Source organism: Micropterus salmoides, unplaced genomic scaffold (genome assembly GCF_014851395.1).
Source record: "Micropterus salmoides isolate LMB-PRFRI ecotype aquatic unplaced genomic scaffold, ASM1485139v1 Ms_hic_scaffold_11, whole genome shotgun sequence".
Lineage (NCBI taxonomy): Eukaryota > Metazoa > Chordata > Actinopteri > Centrarchiformes > Centrarchidae > Micropterus > Micropterus salmoides.
The window spans coordinates 29308626-29326573 of NW_024040152.1; the positions used below are offsets into that span (position 1 = coordinate 29308626).

General features: G+C 39.8%; 1 protein-coding gene across 17 annotated transcripts in view; it reads left to right on the plus strand.

Moving 5' to 3' along the window:
* Positions 1–17948, plus strand: part of rims2a (regulating synaptic membrane exocytosis 2a) — a 128790-nt gene that overhangs the window by 98539 nt on the left and 12303 nt on the right. For 16 of the 17 annotated variants that reach the window (XM_038712161.1, XM_038712167.1, XM_038712162.1 and 13 more), the window contains 2 exons: positions 823–989; positions 9496–9740. In XM_038712161.1, coding sequence (XP_038568089.1) covers positions 823–989; positions 9496–9740 — 412 coding nt within the window. The remainder of the gene's footprint in view (positions 1–822; positions 990–9495; positions 9741–17948) is intronic. The other variant, XM_038712178.1, reaches the window with a different exon arrangement.

Here is a 17948-nt window from a genome sequence, read left to right on the forward strand (position 1 = left end):
CCAGAATTTCTCAATGAGGGAAAAAGCATAGATGTGATTCCAGCTTCTTTTCATATATATATATTTACTTTTTATATAGGGTAACCATGTTAAACAAAATATACATCACAGCAGAGTATTTTTACATACTTTAAAACGTGTCTGAAATGCCCTTTTATACCTGATATTATTTTATTATTATTACAGATGTACTAACATGTAAACAGGATTTGATTAATTGCAAATTAAGAAATTCAATAATTTGTACCACTAAAGTAAATTATTAAGTAAGGCAGGTCTTGCATTATTACCAAATTTCCTAGACATCATCTCCTGTTGTGAAAACCAGCAGGATTCAAACCTCAGCATAATGCTTTTGTACTACTTTAATGTCTCTTTGATATGTTTGAAGTTTATTGTGACATTTCAAAAGGCACAGCTAATATACTTTATGTTACAACATCATCCCTACTCTTTCTTTTCGTGCTCTTCTGAGAGCTAAACTAATGTGTCTACATTGTTCACATTCATTGGCCCACTTCTGCAGAAGAACTTCTCTTGATCAAGACTGGTTGTCCCTAAAAAGACTAAAGGCATGCGAGCAGTGTTTTGGTTGCACTTAGAGTTGATACCTGGTTGTCACTTTTTAAAGTTTATATTAGTCTCTCACTACATGTTGAATGAGTATCTCCTTTTCACAAGTACAGTATGAATAACCAAATAAACATTTGAAAAGAGCATGTACCAAAAGGACTGCACAAGTCAAGCACCAGAAATATTTTTTTTGTGTGTGTCATCACCATAATAATAACCATTTACCCGTTGTTTTTGTCCTCTCTGCAGCGTTCAGGCAGAGATCCACGGGGCTCAGATAACCTGTCGGCCAAGTCATCGGACAGTGATGTAAGCGACGTGTCCGCTGTGTCGAGAACCAGTAGTGCCTCTCGGTTCAGCAGCACGAGCTACATGTCTGTCCAATCAGAAAGGCCGCAAGGAAACCGCAAGATCCGGTAGGCTAATGTCCACACCAGGGGACAGTGATCTGTGTCTCACTCTTTAAACTCATCAAGCTGTTATCAGGAATGGACAAATCCCCCTCAGCAGTGAACCTGTCATTCCATATATGTTGCCATGTCCAGACGTTTTCAGCTGTGAAACAGTTTGAACCTGGCTAAGCTTAAAGAGAAAAATGCACCCTCTATCACTGTGTCATTTTCTCAGTGTGATGAGTTCAGGTTTGGCTCCATTTTAGGAAACTCTGGAACCAAACGGCTGAACTCTGCTCATTCAGGCAGACAGTTGAGGAAGTTTGTCCATATCTGGCAACACACATTGAAACATAAAACACATTGCATCTCTTTAGTGTTGTCTCATACCAAAGCAAAAAACAAATTCATTTGCATGGCGCTTTGCTGTAAGTCTACAGTTTTGTTTTCTGTTATTTATTTCAGTCTGCTTTTGATCTTGGCCACACTGTGTCTCTGTGTTTGTCTTTCTTTCTCTTGTTGTTGACAATATCCATGCTTTGTTTGGTTTTCTTTGTGCTTCGCATGTGCTGCTCTCTTGCTTCTGTCTCCGTCTTCAGCCAGTTGCGATCAAGGAGCCAGTCTCGGGAGGGGGACAAGCAGTTAGGAGAAGTGCTAGAGGAAGAGGAGGCGGGAGGGGGAGGGGGAGTAGGAGAGGAAGGGAGAAGGGCTAGTAAAGCAGGGAGATCACACGGAGGGAGGAATGGATCAGGGGGAAAGGTAGACACAGACAAGGAGCATCAGGAGGATTTGGTGGAGAAAGAAGAGGACTTGCGCCAGAGGAGTATCTCAGAGACTGACCTCAGGTAACACGTGTGTGGCAGCCTCTAAATGTAAACTCCTACTAATAATAATGAAGACCTGTAGCTCCCAGTGGCCCACTGACTTTTGCACGTTTGTATGGCAATGTGCAACGCAGAGTGTGGTGACTATCCTCCACCCCTCCAATCTTGATAATTACTTAACTGTGGCCCTATTAACCCTAACCAATACTAAAGTGTGAGCTGACAACAGTTTAGTAACCCATGCAGCCTTTTCACATTTAAGCAGCAGAGAAGATGGACACGGAAACAGTACAGCAAGCATTTAAGTAGTAGTTCACCAAAATGTCAAAGAAGAAAAAGGGGGTCAGTTTCAGTTTTACGATATCTTTTGCAAGTATACAGTACAGAGAACTAAGTGTGCATGTACAGTATCAAAGTAGGCATGGGCCGGTATGATAACCTTAAGCAAAAATATCACGGTTTCACTGTAGCGCAGTATTACGATTACAGCTATTAAATGTTTTATTTTTAAATGTCTGGGTGAAAAACATCAATGTTTTCGGTTGCCGCCACCTGCAAAACCATTCCCTTTTTGAGGCTTGTCTTGCTGTTGCCTTTCTAGTGAACCTGTTGTCACTTTCATTTGCACCAAAACAAGTGACATTGATCCACACTGTGATTAATAGGTGTCCCATTAATTGTTTTGAGCAGTGTACATCCTGGTGACTAATCCACAGACTTACAACAGATTTTATTAGACTATTTTTCAGCGTCGGCCGAATACATGGTAAACTGTCGATATTGAGGCCTAAGGATTATTCTGACTAACCAGAACAGTGCCTCTGGAAAAATTTGCTGCTGTTTTTGAAATGTAATTTAATCACACATACAATACTGAATGCATGTATGGAAATCTTTACTTTTTAAGTTGACTCATGCAGACTACTTTGGTCTTGACACCTTAAGACTATATTTAACATGACACTGTTTTATAGTGGGCACAAGAGAGTATAGTTTCATTTCTGAAGAGTGTAGGACTAGCAGGTGGAAAAAGTATGTCAAGAGCAAATTCAAGAACAAATTGATTTAGTATCCCTCAGCAGGATAAAAGCTTAGCTTGCCATCCTAATAAGATGTCTTCACTATCAAATCACAATCACAGCAGGATCCAAGTTAGTGCCTCTCACCCACATTGCTCAGTGTCTGCTTGGACTTGAGAGAAAACACATTAAGATAAAAGCAATACACTCTTATGTGCGATTAACACTGCACCAGTGTGTACGGTCTGATTAAGAAAACTCATACCACATGTGTTGGAGGCCAAATGCACATGTCAGAAACATGAGCATATACACTGAAAGCTATACAGGTATAGTACCTACACAGTTTAGCTACAGCTAAAGGAAGATATACAACTCCTGAGACAGTGCAGTGTTGTCTATTTAGGCTGCAGTCTGCTGCTTGAATGTTTTATTTGTGCTGCTCAGTGCTGGGATGTTGCGTCAGTGTTTTGCCTGTCTGTGTTTTTCACATGCTGTCTGACTTCTACAGTGTCACTCTGCACCTGCAACTTGTCAACCCAAACCTCCCACATTCCTTCAGCTACTCCTCAACATGCCCAGAACATTTCTTTCTCTCTGTGTAACACCGCAACCCTCATACCTAGACCCTATACCAACAATCAGTTCACTTTCAGTTAAGTCACTGGAAACCTTTAGAAATATTTTCTGAACATACAGAATATAATTATACAGCTACAGTATTCTAATTTCAAACAATGTTTTCCTCCTTGACTGAAAGTGGGCTGGATTTGTCCTGCTTTTAACATACTGACAACTCTTATCTGTGTGATCAACCCTAATTCCTTCATGACAGCTACAGTATAAATCTATCACATGTGAGTCATTGCACATTCTGCTTGATGAAAAGATATATGTGAGGATAACTAAAAAAATATTTCTCATTCAGGTTTAGTGAAGATGTCCATGTGAGTGTTGCACCTGCACACAGTGCACAGTAAATAAATAGGAAATTTACCTCAAAATGTTATGTTTTACAGTGATGTTAAAATAGTTAACACTCTCAGGGTCTGTGTACTAAAGAAAAATGCAAACCTTTATAAACTAATGTTAACACAGTATATACAATAGCTCCAAATGAATCAAATGTTCACCAATAATCCTATTTGTAGTCAAATGTGCAATGAAATAACTTACACAATAATTATATAACTTAAAGGTACTTACACAATAATTATAGATGCTCAATTATCTTTTAACTTTGCTGCCCAAGGCATTGCTTATATTAAATAAGAAATATAAAACAGTAGAATAAATCACTCTATTCATTATCTTTAATGATTCATTTCCTGCCATAAGAAGGAGATTGGAGCTGAAACAATGAATTGATCAATTGAGTAGTTGATCTTTTGAGATGTTTTCCAAGGAAAAATTCCACACATTTGTTAGTTCAAGCTTCTCAAATGTGAGAATTTGCTTTTGTGAGTCTTTGCTTTTAGTATTTGTATTTAATGCATTTCCTCTACGTATCTAAATGAAGACACACCTCAAGATGATGTGCCTAACTCCATTCCTAACCCTTGCACTTTAATTACACATACAGTTCTGTACTTGGAGGAACACATTATTTCAGTATATTTCACAGATCTTTGATCTGCCGCCCAGAGTTATGCTCTTATTTTGTGAATGTAAGTAGACTTTTAAATAAGTACTGCATATGTGGCATTGAGCATCGAAGCCACAAATTTCAGTGTTGTTTTGACATGTTATATGTTAGGGGAAAAGGGACCTATATTTCCCATGTGCTCTTATATAAACTGCCAGTGACAACACTCACATCAGCCTGTACAAAGAAACTCAGAGGACTGCGCCTTACTATGAGAGCCTCAACAGCGATACTATAAAATATTGAAAATAATCAATACTGTGTCTAGAGATCATTTGAGGAGTCAGGAAGTTGCTGTGTAATGGATAAGATGCTACCTGCCTCAACTGATAAAAGGTTTGGCAGAAAGAACACTGCTAGCTACATTTAGTTATGACTCATGTATTGACGTCACAGTGTAAATATACATCTGCTACACATTAAACAAGCCTGTTCACATTGGCTTGGCGTCCGAACATCATGATAGCCATATGCATCTTTAGTCCATTTTAGTCCATTCCACTGCACAGGGAGGCATATGCGCACGTGGGGCTCTAAGCTGGTGTTGTGTCCAGCGGTCTCCAGGATGTAAGGAGCTTTCTATCAGCACTTTTAAATCCCACATCCCCTCTGCTCCTCCTTCTCTCTTTCATCCAATATTGTTACGGAGGCACTAGCTCAGTCATGTGAGGGAGAGTAAAGATGTCGTGTTTTGAAGGACAGGTGCTGATCATTACTAAAAGGAAAGAAGCGCTGTTTACTTTAATCGCCTGGTCCGCCCACCCCATTCAGGGAGAGTGCTGTATCTGTGTTAACTCTACTGCTGACGATAACATTTCATTATGAGCTTCAGACTTTAACTAATCAAACTTCGCAGCTGTATTGACAGGCATGTGCGCATGCTAACGCTCTGGCCGGGGGTGCACAGTTGCCATGGAAACCGTTTTTCTGCCTCACCTGATAAAGAAGCAGCAATCCTGTGAAAGGCGAACGAGATGACTTTTACATAGACATACAGCATTCATTATCCAGCTGTCAACACAACATATCTGTTGTAAGAATTTAATTAAAGCATAACTACATAGTAACATTACTGAGTGTTGAAAGTTGCTTGGCAATGGGATTTACAAGTAAACTGCAGTGTTTCTGAGTCATTTTGCAGTAAAGCAGCTTCTTTGGGCTGATCTAAATCTTTTTTAAATAAAGATAAAGTCAGAAAACTCTATTTACACTTGATGTACTGTTTACTGATGACTTTTACTGGTCATGTTTGGCTTATGATGATCATCAAGTGAAATTCAGAGATTACTTACCTTTTTTATCTAGTGGTTGGATGCTATTGTTATCTTATAGTGTGTAGATTTCCCCAATTGAAAGACAGCATGGTGTCAACACTTTCACAAGACAAAAAAAAAGAAGAAAAAATCCAGGTCTTATTTTGCCTTGGGAACATCTTGGCCTAGATGAAAATGCACAGTGAGCAATCTGCATGATAAGGGACACTATGTTCTTTGGGCTGAGGTTGAAAATCAGAAATCCCTGGAGAGTCCCAGTTTTCTAAATAGGCACATTTACACAGTGAGACTGTCCTGAGTGACCTGTTCAGAGAGTTGAGGTACAGTAACAACACCCACTCTCATTTAATGAGAGTGGGTGTTGGAGGGACACTGAGTAGATGCTGGTGTACATGTATTTTACAGAGTTGCACTTATTTTAAGTCAAGTCAAAGTGAAGTCAGTAAATCAGGCAGTTTGATCTGTACAATTTGTCCAGTTAGACCAGTCGGTTATTCAATGAGGATGTTCGTTGTTTAGACAAATTTACTTCTTGGACATGGATAAAGATTGTCCTACTGTAGATATAAACATGTTGACTAGTGTGTCCAGTTAGACTAGAAAAACATTTGTCCCATTAGATCAATACATTATAGTAGTCAGTATTTTTTTAAATGAGTCATGCAACATGATTTTCTCTTTGAAAGGGTCTTAATAGTCTCTCTACTCATCCATTTTGCCCTCAGACGGTAATAATATATACAAGACAATGCCCCAGTCCCCCTGACCTTGTCACTGTGTTGATATTTGATGTAATGGAAGATGAAATGCAGCCTGACTGTGATAAAGAGCATATTTTAGAATGTCACCTGTACCACATTGGCCTGTGGTGTTGTCAGTAGTTGCGGTGCTTGAAGTCTTCTTCAAAGCTTCTGGGCTGCATTAACTGATCAAAGGCACTAATCCCCCAATATGAATTCAATATTTATGTATTAAAGTAGAGGCTGATCCATAACAGAACACGCTGGCATTAGAAATGGCATACACAAAAGGCTTTATACTGAGCACTTGAGAGCACATCTGACTTATTTCACCACCAGCTGGCAACCAAAATAAGATGTATAAACAACCAGAACTGTGTTTTTTTATTTTGAGCGATCATTCTTGAGTTCTTACTGATGAAAGATTAAATTGCAAATATTATTTATTATCTAACTACTTGAGAATGTGAGCAGCTCTCTCTCTGGCACCATAAGACCTGAAAACACAGGGACAAGGTGTTCATAGTCTAGTCCCTGTGTTTTCAGAGTGCTGACGCTATAGCAAGGGTGAGCATTTGAATTAAATGCATCACTCACCTTCAACGTCAAGGTAATGCAATATTGTTGCCTGCACTTGAAATCCTATAACAATGTCAGACATAATCTTTGTTTATATACGATCATTTTCTTCATTCTAATACGACAGAGTTGAACATGTCTAATACATCAAGGAGCAGAATTTGAAGGAGCCTAATTGAGGAAATTGATGGAGTCAATTGTCAAAATGCATTGATTCTTCTCCCATTTTAGTTAGTGTCTCTCTCTATAAGTTGTCTTTATAAGACAGTTACATGGTGGAGGTCAGGCACTTTAATTAATGAATAGTAGCCTGAGGGTGATACATGTTTCCCATCCCATTAAGAATGCAGAGCCTATGATACAGAGTGTAATTTGTCTCTTAAAGATAATTGTAATAGCAGAACTAAAATTAGACCTTAATTTGGACAGTGGCCTATTTCATTTCAAACAGGAAGAGCTAGTGAATAATGCTGATGACAGACAACCTTTCTTTTTGTGTGCAGTTTAGTGCACAAGTACTGTGTGGGGTTTAATTTTTAATACTTTTTTCTGGAAAAAAGGAGCAAAACTTTACTTTCAGTGCTTGAGACTATTTAACTATACATGTTAAATAGCATGAACTTGGCCTTTCCTACTATTCCTAAGTTGTATGTAAATAGGCAGATACTTTTAACATAAAACGTAGGCACTGAGTCATTTTTATGTTCGTTAAACTGTGGCACATTTACCTGGAATATATGACATTGAACGTTCAAACAGCAAGGGGCAAAACAATAACAATAACTAGGTCCATTACTAGCTTTTCTGGAGCTTTCAATCATATCACGTGATCTTCATCAGCAGATGAAGCTTGCCCAGTTGTAAAACTTGAGACTGAAATGTGCGTTTTTGAACACTAATAGCACTATGGAGTAATGTTTTGTACATGCGGGGCCCTGTTTTGTTTGCTTATTTGCGCACAAAACGCTAGTGGTTCCAGGTCAAGAATGAACTCTCAATGAGAAGTCCACAAAGTGCTCAGAAAGGGATTTGAGGGTGAGCGCAAATCAGGTGAAAGCCTGACACTGGAGAGCAGAGGTACACTTCAGGGTTTTTAATCCACAAAAGAATACAGCTTACAGGTGATGACTGGCAAAAATCCAAAACGATAGCTAAGCTAAGCTAGGTAATACTGAAGCAGGTAGCACACACATCTTGTGACAGAGCACACTCGCGCTACAATGACCGGACAGGGACTGAACAGAAACACCAACATTTATATACCAGGAACTAACGAGCAGGCAGGAGCAACACAGGTGAGAGGGATCAGGACTAACGAGACAGGCAGGCAGAGGGCTTCTGGAGTAACAGACAGGATACAGGTTACTGAAGACTAAACAGACATTGTCAATATAAGACGTAACAGATCAGAATAATACAAATAATAAACTAATCCAGACACAAGCAGACAGATCACAAATAAACTACAATCAACAGGGAAAACAGACAGATGCAAGGATTAAACAGAACACAGAGCAGACAAAGCTGAAATAATGCAAACACAGAACAAGGAGTAAATACAAAGACAAAGAGCTAAACCTAAGATACAAGACAGACAAGTATAAATGAGCAAAACTTAACATGCAAATGAACTGTGGAATGAACAAGGCTAAACAGAGAACAAAAGACCAGGAACTAAACCTTAAAACAGTAAACAAGGACCAACACTGACCAGGGTAGGGATCAGAGATAGAACCAACCAGGAAACAGGACAACACTCAACAAGGAACAGAACAGAAATAAGGAAAATACCAAAACACCAGCTGACAGATAATATCACAGACTAAATAACAGATACCGAACTGCACACCACAGTGTTGGAATGACTACATGTGTCACTAATGAAAAGAAAATGTGTTTTTCAAACACACTAACAAACACACTTAATAAATGCTTATAAACACTAACTGCTAATCATGATAAGAATCCTGCAGCCTGCCTGTGAGTGAAGATCACAAACACTGGATGTAGTCAGTAACTTTGAAAATCTCACTAAAAGACTTTTAATGTCAATGAAGTCACAATGTGGTTCAAGTGTTCACAAAAGTAACTCAGAGTCCCAAAGAAACTTTAGTTAGTGCACAACGATTAAAGCAGCAAAATACTGTAGGGTATGGAGAGGTTGATTTTCCACTGCATGAACATTATTTTATGCTATACAGTACACGTTAAAACCTAAAAGCTATACTGTAAGTCATGAACTCCTGTACCTGAACTCTGTCCTTCTCTCCTTTTCACCCCACACCTTCTCATCTCCTGTCCTCTCTTCTTTCCTCTTCTGTCCCCCTCCTCCGGTTTCCCCTTCCATCATCTCTCCTTTCACATCCTCTCTGCTGGCCTCCTATCTCCTCTGCCCTGTCCTCTCTCCTCTGTCCTCACCTGCCCCCCTGTCAATGGTGGTGGCTGACAGTGACTTTGCATCCAAAATGAAAAACAGGCAAATGGGCTCGTCGGGCGGGATGAACATGACCAAGAGCACAAGCGTCAGTGGGGACATGTGTAACTTGGAGAAGACGGACGGCAGCCAGTCAGACACAGCGGTTGGCACGGTAGGCACTGACGACAAGAAGAGGCGCTCCAGCATTGGTGCCAAAATGCAGGCCATGGTTGGCATGTCGCGCAAGAGCCGGAGCACCTCTCAGCTCAGCCAAACAGGTAGGGCACCCAGCTGCACAGCCAGTGTACAGTATATCTGTTCATGTGTGCATCTGTTTTTGTGTGCCTATAGTTCTGTCTGGGTTTCTCTGTTGTTTTCTGTGCTGAATGTTGAGCTCTAATACCGCCGCTCTCTTCTCCGGTTCTTCCTCTCCCACTTTTTATCTGAAAGGGCATTGGACTCATTTTCTGAAGATGAAGACAACAGTATGCCCTTTTCTCATACCCTTTTCTCTCTTTCATCTAGGTAACAATAGTCCTGGAAATTCCTCTCTTTCTCTTTCTACCTCCCTTTTTCCCCCCTTTTCTTTCTTATTACACCTCCGCAGCTGTGTTGTCATGCATAATGCTGATAATTTATTGCTTTTGGTAATAAGTTGTCATTTCATTTTGGAAAATGTGTTACAGCCGTAACAGCTTTGCACTTACCACGCTGATTACCTCAGCTGCTCGTCACGGCTCACGTTTTGTCACCTTTTTCATGTTGTGATGCTCTCGTGACTGTGATTTTTTAGTGCAAAACACTACCTCAAACTGTGGGCGTCCCCAGTTGTTTGTATTTGTTTCTAAGAGTGCATGTGAGAGTGTGTGCACATGCGGGATATAGACATAAAGCGGTGTGTTGTGTTGGTGTTTTGAAACCTATTTTCCTTTAGCTGAATGCAGCAATATGTATTGTTCTGCACTGGAAAAGCAGAACATGGCTATTACTTTTCTTCACTCCTCAGCTTATTTTTTTTCCTATCCTTTTCAAAAGCGCTCAGTAACCATTTGAGAAGGGTTGAGCTGTATTAGTTGATGCCAGACAGTGCGAAAAAAACAGCCTAGCAGGCAGTGTGCGGTGATGTCTCTGGCCGACAGAGCGGGGTCTGGTCTGATCATGTAAAGGTCAGTCGATTTGTCCACTTCCCCATGTCTCTCCAGTGCATCTCTAAGCATTCAGCGCCTATTCGTCTTGTCTGTTCAACCTTATAGTGATTAATAATAACTTCTACCCATCAGCACTCACTGTCCAGATCTGTCTAGATAGCATGGCAGAGGGGAGGGGGAGATAGATATAGAAAGGGATTTATCGTCAGGTGAGATGAACAAGAGAGTAAAGAGAGGCGCTGTGCTCACGTGGCACTCACCCCCCCCGGCTCGTGATTTGGCTGGCACATGGGCTGCCTTGTCTCTGTGGGTTAATCATTTCTATTAATGATCACATCAATCAGCAGTTTTTTGTGGCATATAAGTATGGTATTATTTATTGAAGATTATTTTGAAGATATTGTTAGATCTTCCCTGTTCAGTAACTGCATTATGAAGTAGTGACGTCTTGCGTTGTTTAATATTAAGATGACTTCTCTGGAGTTTACTTTTGGGAAAAGACAAAAACCAGCTCACATTTGTTCAGATTTTTTATTTTAAGATACCCATTTGAACAGTTTCATACAATCACAAGAACAAAGTTACACACACATGCACACACTCCTATCCCATGCAAACACAGCACAAACTGAGCAGCCTGAATCTCCTAGAGCTATTAATATTTCACTCAGTGCTTCTAAGTGCATCAGATGGAGTTTTTGAGAGCGGGCATACATCTGCCTTTCAATATTTGAGATCACAAACACTGGCAAGCTGCCTTGTGCCCTACTTTGTTGTGCGTTATCCTGAGAAGCTCTTCGTCCGATTGAAGGGTGCATTCAAAGAATGGTCGATTTTAAAAAGCTGCTTGACACTTTGTGTGCACTGCCAAGTGTTGGTGGGGGATGGACAGATCAGCCAAGCAGCACGACTCTGTCTTTGACAAACACAGGTTAGTCAGATGGAATGGATGTGCACCCAGGGGCCACCGTGAGTAGCGTGTACACAGTTTGCAGCTCCCGGAACTGCTGGTTTTGTCGTCTCAGTCCTCAGTGGACAGAACTTGAGGAATTACAATTGTATCACTATGTCTGAATAAGTGTTTGGAGTCTATGGACAGTCACAACTTCTTTATTTGCTATCTGCAGTGAAAGCAGGACCAGAGAGAGTACAGAGTAAACAATGGACAAGAGAGTATTGACTCTACATATTGTCCTATGTGTGCATTCTGCATATCATCCAGCAGTTATCACCACTAAATCTAGTAATGAACAGCAAAATGTTACCAGGATGTGTTTCTTAGATGTAGAATGGAGTTCATATGGCTGTGATTAATCTTACACAAGTAAAGAGGACACTGTTTAATGAGGCAGTTCAGCACAGTAACACACCTGTGATAATGAAAACAACCGCATGTTCAAGAAATGAACTTTCAAATCACTAATAATTTGATGTTATTTCCTTCTAAGAAGAATTAACCATGTGGTTGCCAAGCAACAGAAAAAGTTCACAGTAAGTGTTACCTGAGAGTTTACACTGGCTGAAGCTCATTGCATGTGCTCATGTAGGGTCTTTATTGTTGTAACACTGGTCATCGTGAGCCAGCTGAAACATCAAATTGATTTATTATGCTCAAATGTCCCATCCACCAGTCAGCAGTCCTCTGGTATGTGATGTTTAAGCTCAATAGAAAGCCACTTTATTCCCACTTCCACAAAACTGCTGCTCCACAGTCTGACTCAGCTAAAACCACATAGTAACACTCAAATCTCGCAAGCTTATTGAAAATCCATATCCATGCATTGATCTGTTCATTTCTTCTTATTTTTCCTTCTGATTGGCATCTGAAAAAGAGGCATGTGTTCTCTGATTTGCCTCTTTTATAAAGTGCACTGTCTCGCACATACATTTATTACTGTCACACATCGCGCTTACGCTGTGTGGACGTGACGTGAATATGATGGCGCTGTTTGCAAAGTGGAGGAAGAGAGAGAAAACAGCAAGTGTCCAAAGTATGGGATTATTTCAAGCTAAAAGAAAACAACAACTCTGTAATGTACAGTCCATCCACCGTAAAACAAAACTTTTGTTGCCTACCAACAGCACGACGGCACCTGATCAGAAAGCACCTGCTGTTATGCCAGGTAACAGTAAAAGCAACTTTAGCCTATAACTGAAATCATGATTGATTGTTGAGTTGAAGGCTAGCCACATGTGCGTTTGTTGTTCTCCTGGTTGGGCCATGAGTTTGGGTTGTAACTTCACACTCATGAGTTAACTGGGTGTCGGGGTGCTGCACCTTAGTGTAACTTGTATAGCACTTGGGTGATGTTTGTGTGTGTTGGTAAAGCAGTTATCTGGTTATTGGTCTGTTGGTGTTGTTGGTCTGATGTTTGCTGTATGACACACTATGAATTTCCAAAAGGACAAATAAATATCTATCATCTATCAATGTACACAGCTGATCCTGTTAGAGGGGTGGGGGGGCGCCGCCACCAAGCAAAAGTACTTCTTTAACGACACGTCGTTGAAATAATCTATAGAAGCTTCGAGTACTAAAATCATCTGCAGCCCTACTGTTATGCATGCGGGCTATGATATAATTCCATTCATTCCTGAATGGATTATGTAAAAAACAACCTTAGATTAGAGTCTCAACAACTGAACATGTAAACAATTGCACACCAATAAATATTTGCTGCTAGAAGGTGTAACTTTTTCAGCCATCAGTAATGCAGAGAGAGTGAGAGAGAATAAGCATGTGTATTTTACCTTACACATAATCTGCCATAATAACTACTTTCAATGTAAGATATTCACATCTAGTTTATCTCTTTACCAGCACTCTTTAATAATATCCAAAGCTACAAGCCATTACTCAACCACCATCTGGCTCTAAAACATGCCGTCTATGATACAGTGACCCAGAGGAAACGCTGCTGTTAAATGCATCTAATACTTCCTGACTGTCTACAAGGAGGACCTGCAACTTTGAGATTTCACGCTATTGTTATATATTTGAAAGATGAAAAAGATAAGGCTAGGAAGCCAAGTTAGATCAGCCCACATTTATTTGAATGTTCTGTCTGGTTTAATCATTTCTGATGCACGGACTGTAACTACAGACAAACGGCTCGCAGATGTGTTTAGAATACGTTAAACATTATAGTTTAACAGCTCATTAATGTTAGTGGTCTGCCACTGATAAACATGGCATTAGCTAGCTTTGTGGCTAATTTAGCTATGTGCATAGTTAGCTGCTGTAAGTGATGTTAGAGAATATTTAGAAGTGATAAACTAGGGAGAAATGAGAGAACCACTAGCTAGACCAGCCACACAGTTTTCAAGAAATCAAGCCTGTTAGCAGCAAAGTCTCCACCACTCAGCTATTGTAACATTAAACATACTACTGTGACCCAGAAGGAAACTTGGAGAGAATGAAAAACGGGAGGGTTAGTAAGAATGGTCATGAAAGTTTTCAGGAGAGGAGAAGTAAGCATTTAAACGTGACAAATGACCAACTCACCGTGAACACATATGGTGCTTCTCAAGTCTCTTAATTGCATCCACGTTTCCCTCACTTGCGTCTTTTCCAAGCCAGGAGAGAAGAAACGAGGAATTATGTTTTTAGAGACATGTGATGTCCGTTCCTCCGAAGCATCATGTAAAGCAACGTCTGTTTCTGATAACTGCGGCAGCTGATCACACGTTGAGCTGTCACTCAACTCTAACAGCTGTAGAGACTTGATGGAGTTTGTGTCTACATACATGTGCACTGTTACTAATAAAGTCTCACAGTTATCAGTGCAGAGCAGCATGATTCTCTGTTACCTGTTTAATAAACACCTGCACATGAAAAATGAATGGTTTCTCATATGTCCTGCTCAAAGGCACAGGATCATTTCTACTGGCACAATGCTTATATTATCTGCATTTAAATGAATGTAAATTCGTTATTGAATAACCAAGAATATGATCATGGTGTCTTGGGATTTATTAGCCTAAACGTTTAAGGGAAATTGAAATGATGTAACTTGTATCAAAGGTGATGCTCAGTTTTTGGCTTTCCGTTTATTTCCTCTACTGATATCCTTTAACACTACGATATACATTTTATGTGCATGTCACCTCATTCGTCATCAATCAATCACTGCGTTCCATCATATCAACCTGACGTTTGTTTGTTTTTTGCGCAGCTGTGCTTTCATTCACTTTCATCAACTGATTTTACTTGCGGAGCCGCCAGCTGCTTTCATCAGATGCTTTGCTGCTTCATTAGATACTAACTGCAGTTTAGTGACTTGTCCGACTCCTAAGGTGTTTACTATGTTTTATTGTTGTCTATTTGGACTAAACACATGAATAGAAATTATGTAAAACATTTTTCTTGCAGACAGACTCTCTGACTCTCTCTGACTTTAATTGTCTCCATAATAAAAGTTGATGGGAGAAATAAAAAAAAAAGATTTTTCTAATAAATAAAATAAATAAAGTTGTGTGGGTGGCTTTGTTGTTCAGACCTACAATGAACACAGATTTTAACTAGACATTGAATCATAAAACAACTCAAATCTAAGACTTTGCAGCGATACACTTTTTAGTTTAGTTTAATGTTATCTGTCCTGATGTATCAGATCAGTCCGATCAGCTGCAGCGTCCAATCAATATAACGGTCATTAAAAGACTTCCGCGAAGGATGCACTGGTGTATTCTCGCTCATAGCTCCTCAGACATCACTCCTCGATCCTCGCTCTTCGCTCCTCGATCCTCGGAGTGCAAATAAGAGCTTTGGGACAGCCTGCAAGATGGTGGAGCGGAACAACTTCCGGTTCATTGCGAGGAGCGAGGAAATGACAAATAAGAGACTTGAGAAGCAGCTATACTCCGTTGTTTGGGTAGACTCTGGTCAGCTGATTGTTTTGTTTTGTGGTGCTGCGGTGTTATCAGCAGGGGAGTTGCAGAGTGCACTCAGGTGAGCAAACTATGCAACACTCATAACATGAGTGAAGGATCTCTCTCCGTTTAATCTTCATTAAATATGCCAATACCGATTTAAATGCAATTACCTCATATCAGCCGATAAAATTGGTCGGTCTGTAGTTGAGTAATCATTCAGCCAAACTTAAAGTGAGTCTCCTGCTTGCACTGCATGGAGCACTACATTCCTATATGTGAATTATTCATGATTATTTGATTTCCCTTTGTCACAACAATACTGATTCTCTTTGTATTTTGTCCAATGTGCATATGTGAAAGACAGCTCTTTCAGTCTTACGAAGCATTTCTTGTCTCTTTTTGCATTATACATTTCAGGATGGAAGCAGAATAGGAGGGCAAGCTCTCTTTCACAACATTGCAGATTTATTTCTACCATTTTTACAACACAGCTAATAGCCTTCTAGATGATCATCCATTTCAGTATTTTTATCTCATAATGGCCTCTGTTAAAAGTCATAATGACACCAGCTCTGACTATTAAGGCTGAGGAGGTGAACAGTGCAAGAAATACAGGAAATTGGGCCTTAATAGGCAAAAACAGCTCATAGTGATATAGAAATAAGAAAAAGATGGAATCAGTAGGTATGTTCTATAATACATTGCCTGTAACGTCTAATTTCCAGTTCCCCCATGTGGAGCCTTGAGTATTCTAGTTTGATTCTTCGTCCTACTTTTCTCTACCTGACCCTGAAAGAAGCACACTATTTGGACCAGATGTGACACCCTCTCTGTTGGAAATGTACCTGTTAGAAAAGGATTAAATGTGACATTTCACTCACTTAATAAATATTTCTTCAAGACTAAGCATAACTGTATTTTGCTTCCAAGAGAAGAGAGATTTGATTTGTGGAAGTGTAGATAAACCACTTTACGTCTCACACTGCTAGGCAACTGTTTATGATGGATACATACATACATTATGTTTTGCAGCTGTTTCATTCCTTAAAAATCTAAATATCCTTCTGACAGGTAATATGACCCCATCCTCTGTGTTTGTTGATAAATTTAAAACTTTACTAAGAGTTAAAAGGAGTATGGTTGCCACCTAACTCACTATTCCTAGATAGCCAAATGTATACAGCGGAGAGAACAATCCATTGGCTGCCCCACTCACTTTCTCACTCCTCTCTCACCTACACCAGATACCGATGTAGTTTTGGACCTCCAAAGTCCACAGACAGACTGTTTTGTATGTGGTAAAATAGCTGAACTTTGAGCTTTCAGCCAGGGTAATTTATCTTCTGAGTTGAGTTGGGTGCCTATCTCAGCAGTTATTCCGCTAGCCGAGGCGGCTAATTAATCTCCCAGGGGGCCGGAGCCGACATGCTGCTCTCAGGATGATGCATGAAAGGAACACAGCAGCACAGGTATAGCCAAGGCTGAGGGACATCAGAGCCCCACTGCTTTCTCGCCATCATTTTTCTACCTCACTTATTCTCTCATTCCCTCATAACTGACATTTGTATCTCACTATCATTATACCCTGTCAGTCTTTTTCTTCACTTTCTCATTTCACCTTCTCTTCTCTCCTTTAGTATCGCTCCCTTTCTGTCTTTCACCCTCCTCCAGTTTTCTCTCTCAATCTTTGTTACCACAATTCTCATGGCTGTTATTCAGCTTGAGCTCTCAGATGAGCCATCTCTGCAGTGACCTAAATATGTGTATATGCACTGTAGGAGCAGTGCTTTTACAAGTTTCAAATTCTATTAATGGATCTATTGCAGTATACCAAAAATTCATTATGATGGTCAGCAGTAAGACCAGGGGCCTCATTTATAAAAATGTTCTTAGACACAGTACTTAAGATCATTTCCGACAGCGTCCTTGCATTCAATTCATAAAAGATACTGAACGTAAAAAAAACATGTTCATGCAGGTTCTAAGAAGCCCATTTTGCCCAAAATTGACAGCACTGCCTTACAATCCGTCTTACATCTTCATCTTCTTCTTACTTAGTAATATCATTTTACTTTAACCAGAAACTGTCACTTTTAACACTTGAGTTTTTGATTAGATTTTATACATATATATATAACTAGTGCTTAGTCCTGTTAGCTTGATGCTAACACACTGGAGGAAGGACAGTTTTCCATTTCATATGTGAAGGATGTACATTTATAAGCTTGCATTTTTGTTGTGTTCAGTTTCCTGGAGCCCTAATCATTTTGGCCTAACAACTTATTTTATGTCTTTATGTCTTGTATTTTCTTATGGCACTAGCTTAATGAACAGTTACAGCTAAATGTAGCGGATGTGTACTTCAAAAATAATTTCTTTTCTTTTATATGCAGTATAGCAATGATGCTCCTGAAAACTCATGAAGACTGACAGACATGTGATGTGCATTGTTTTTGGAGACAT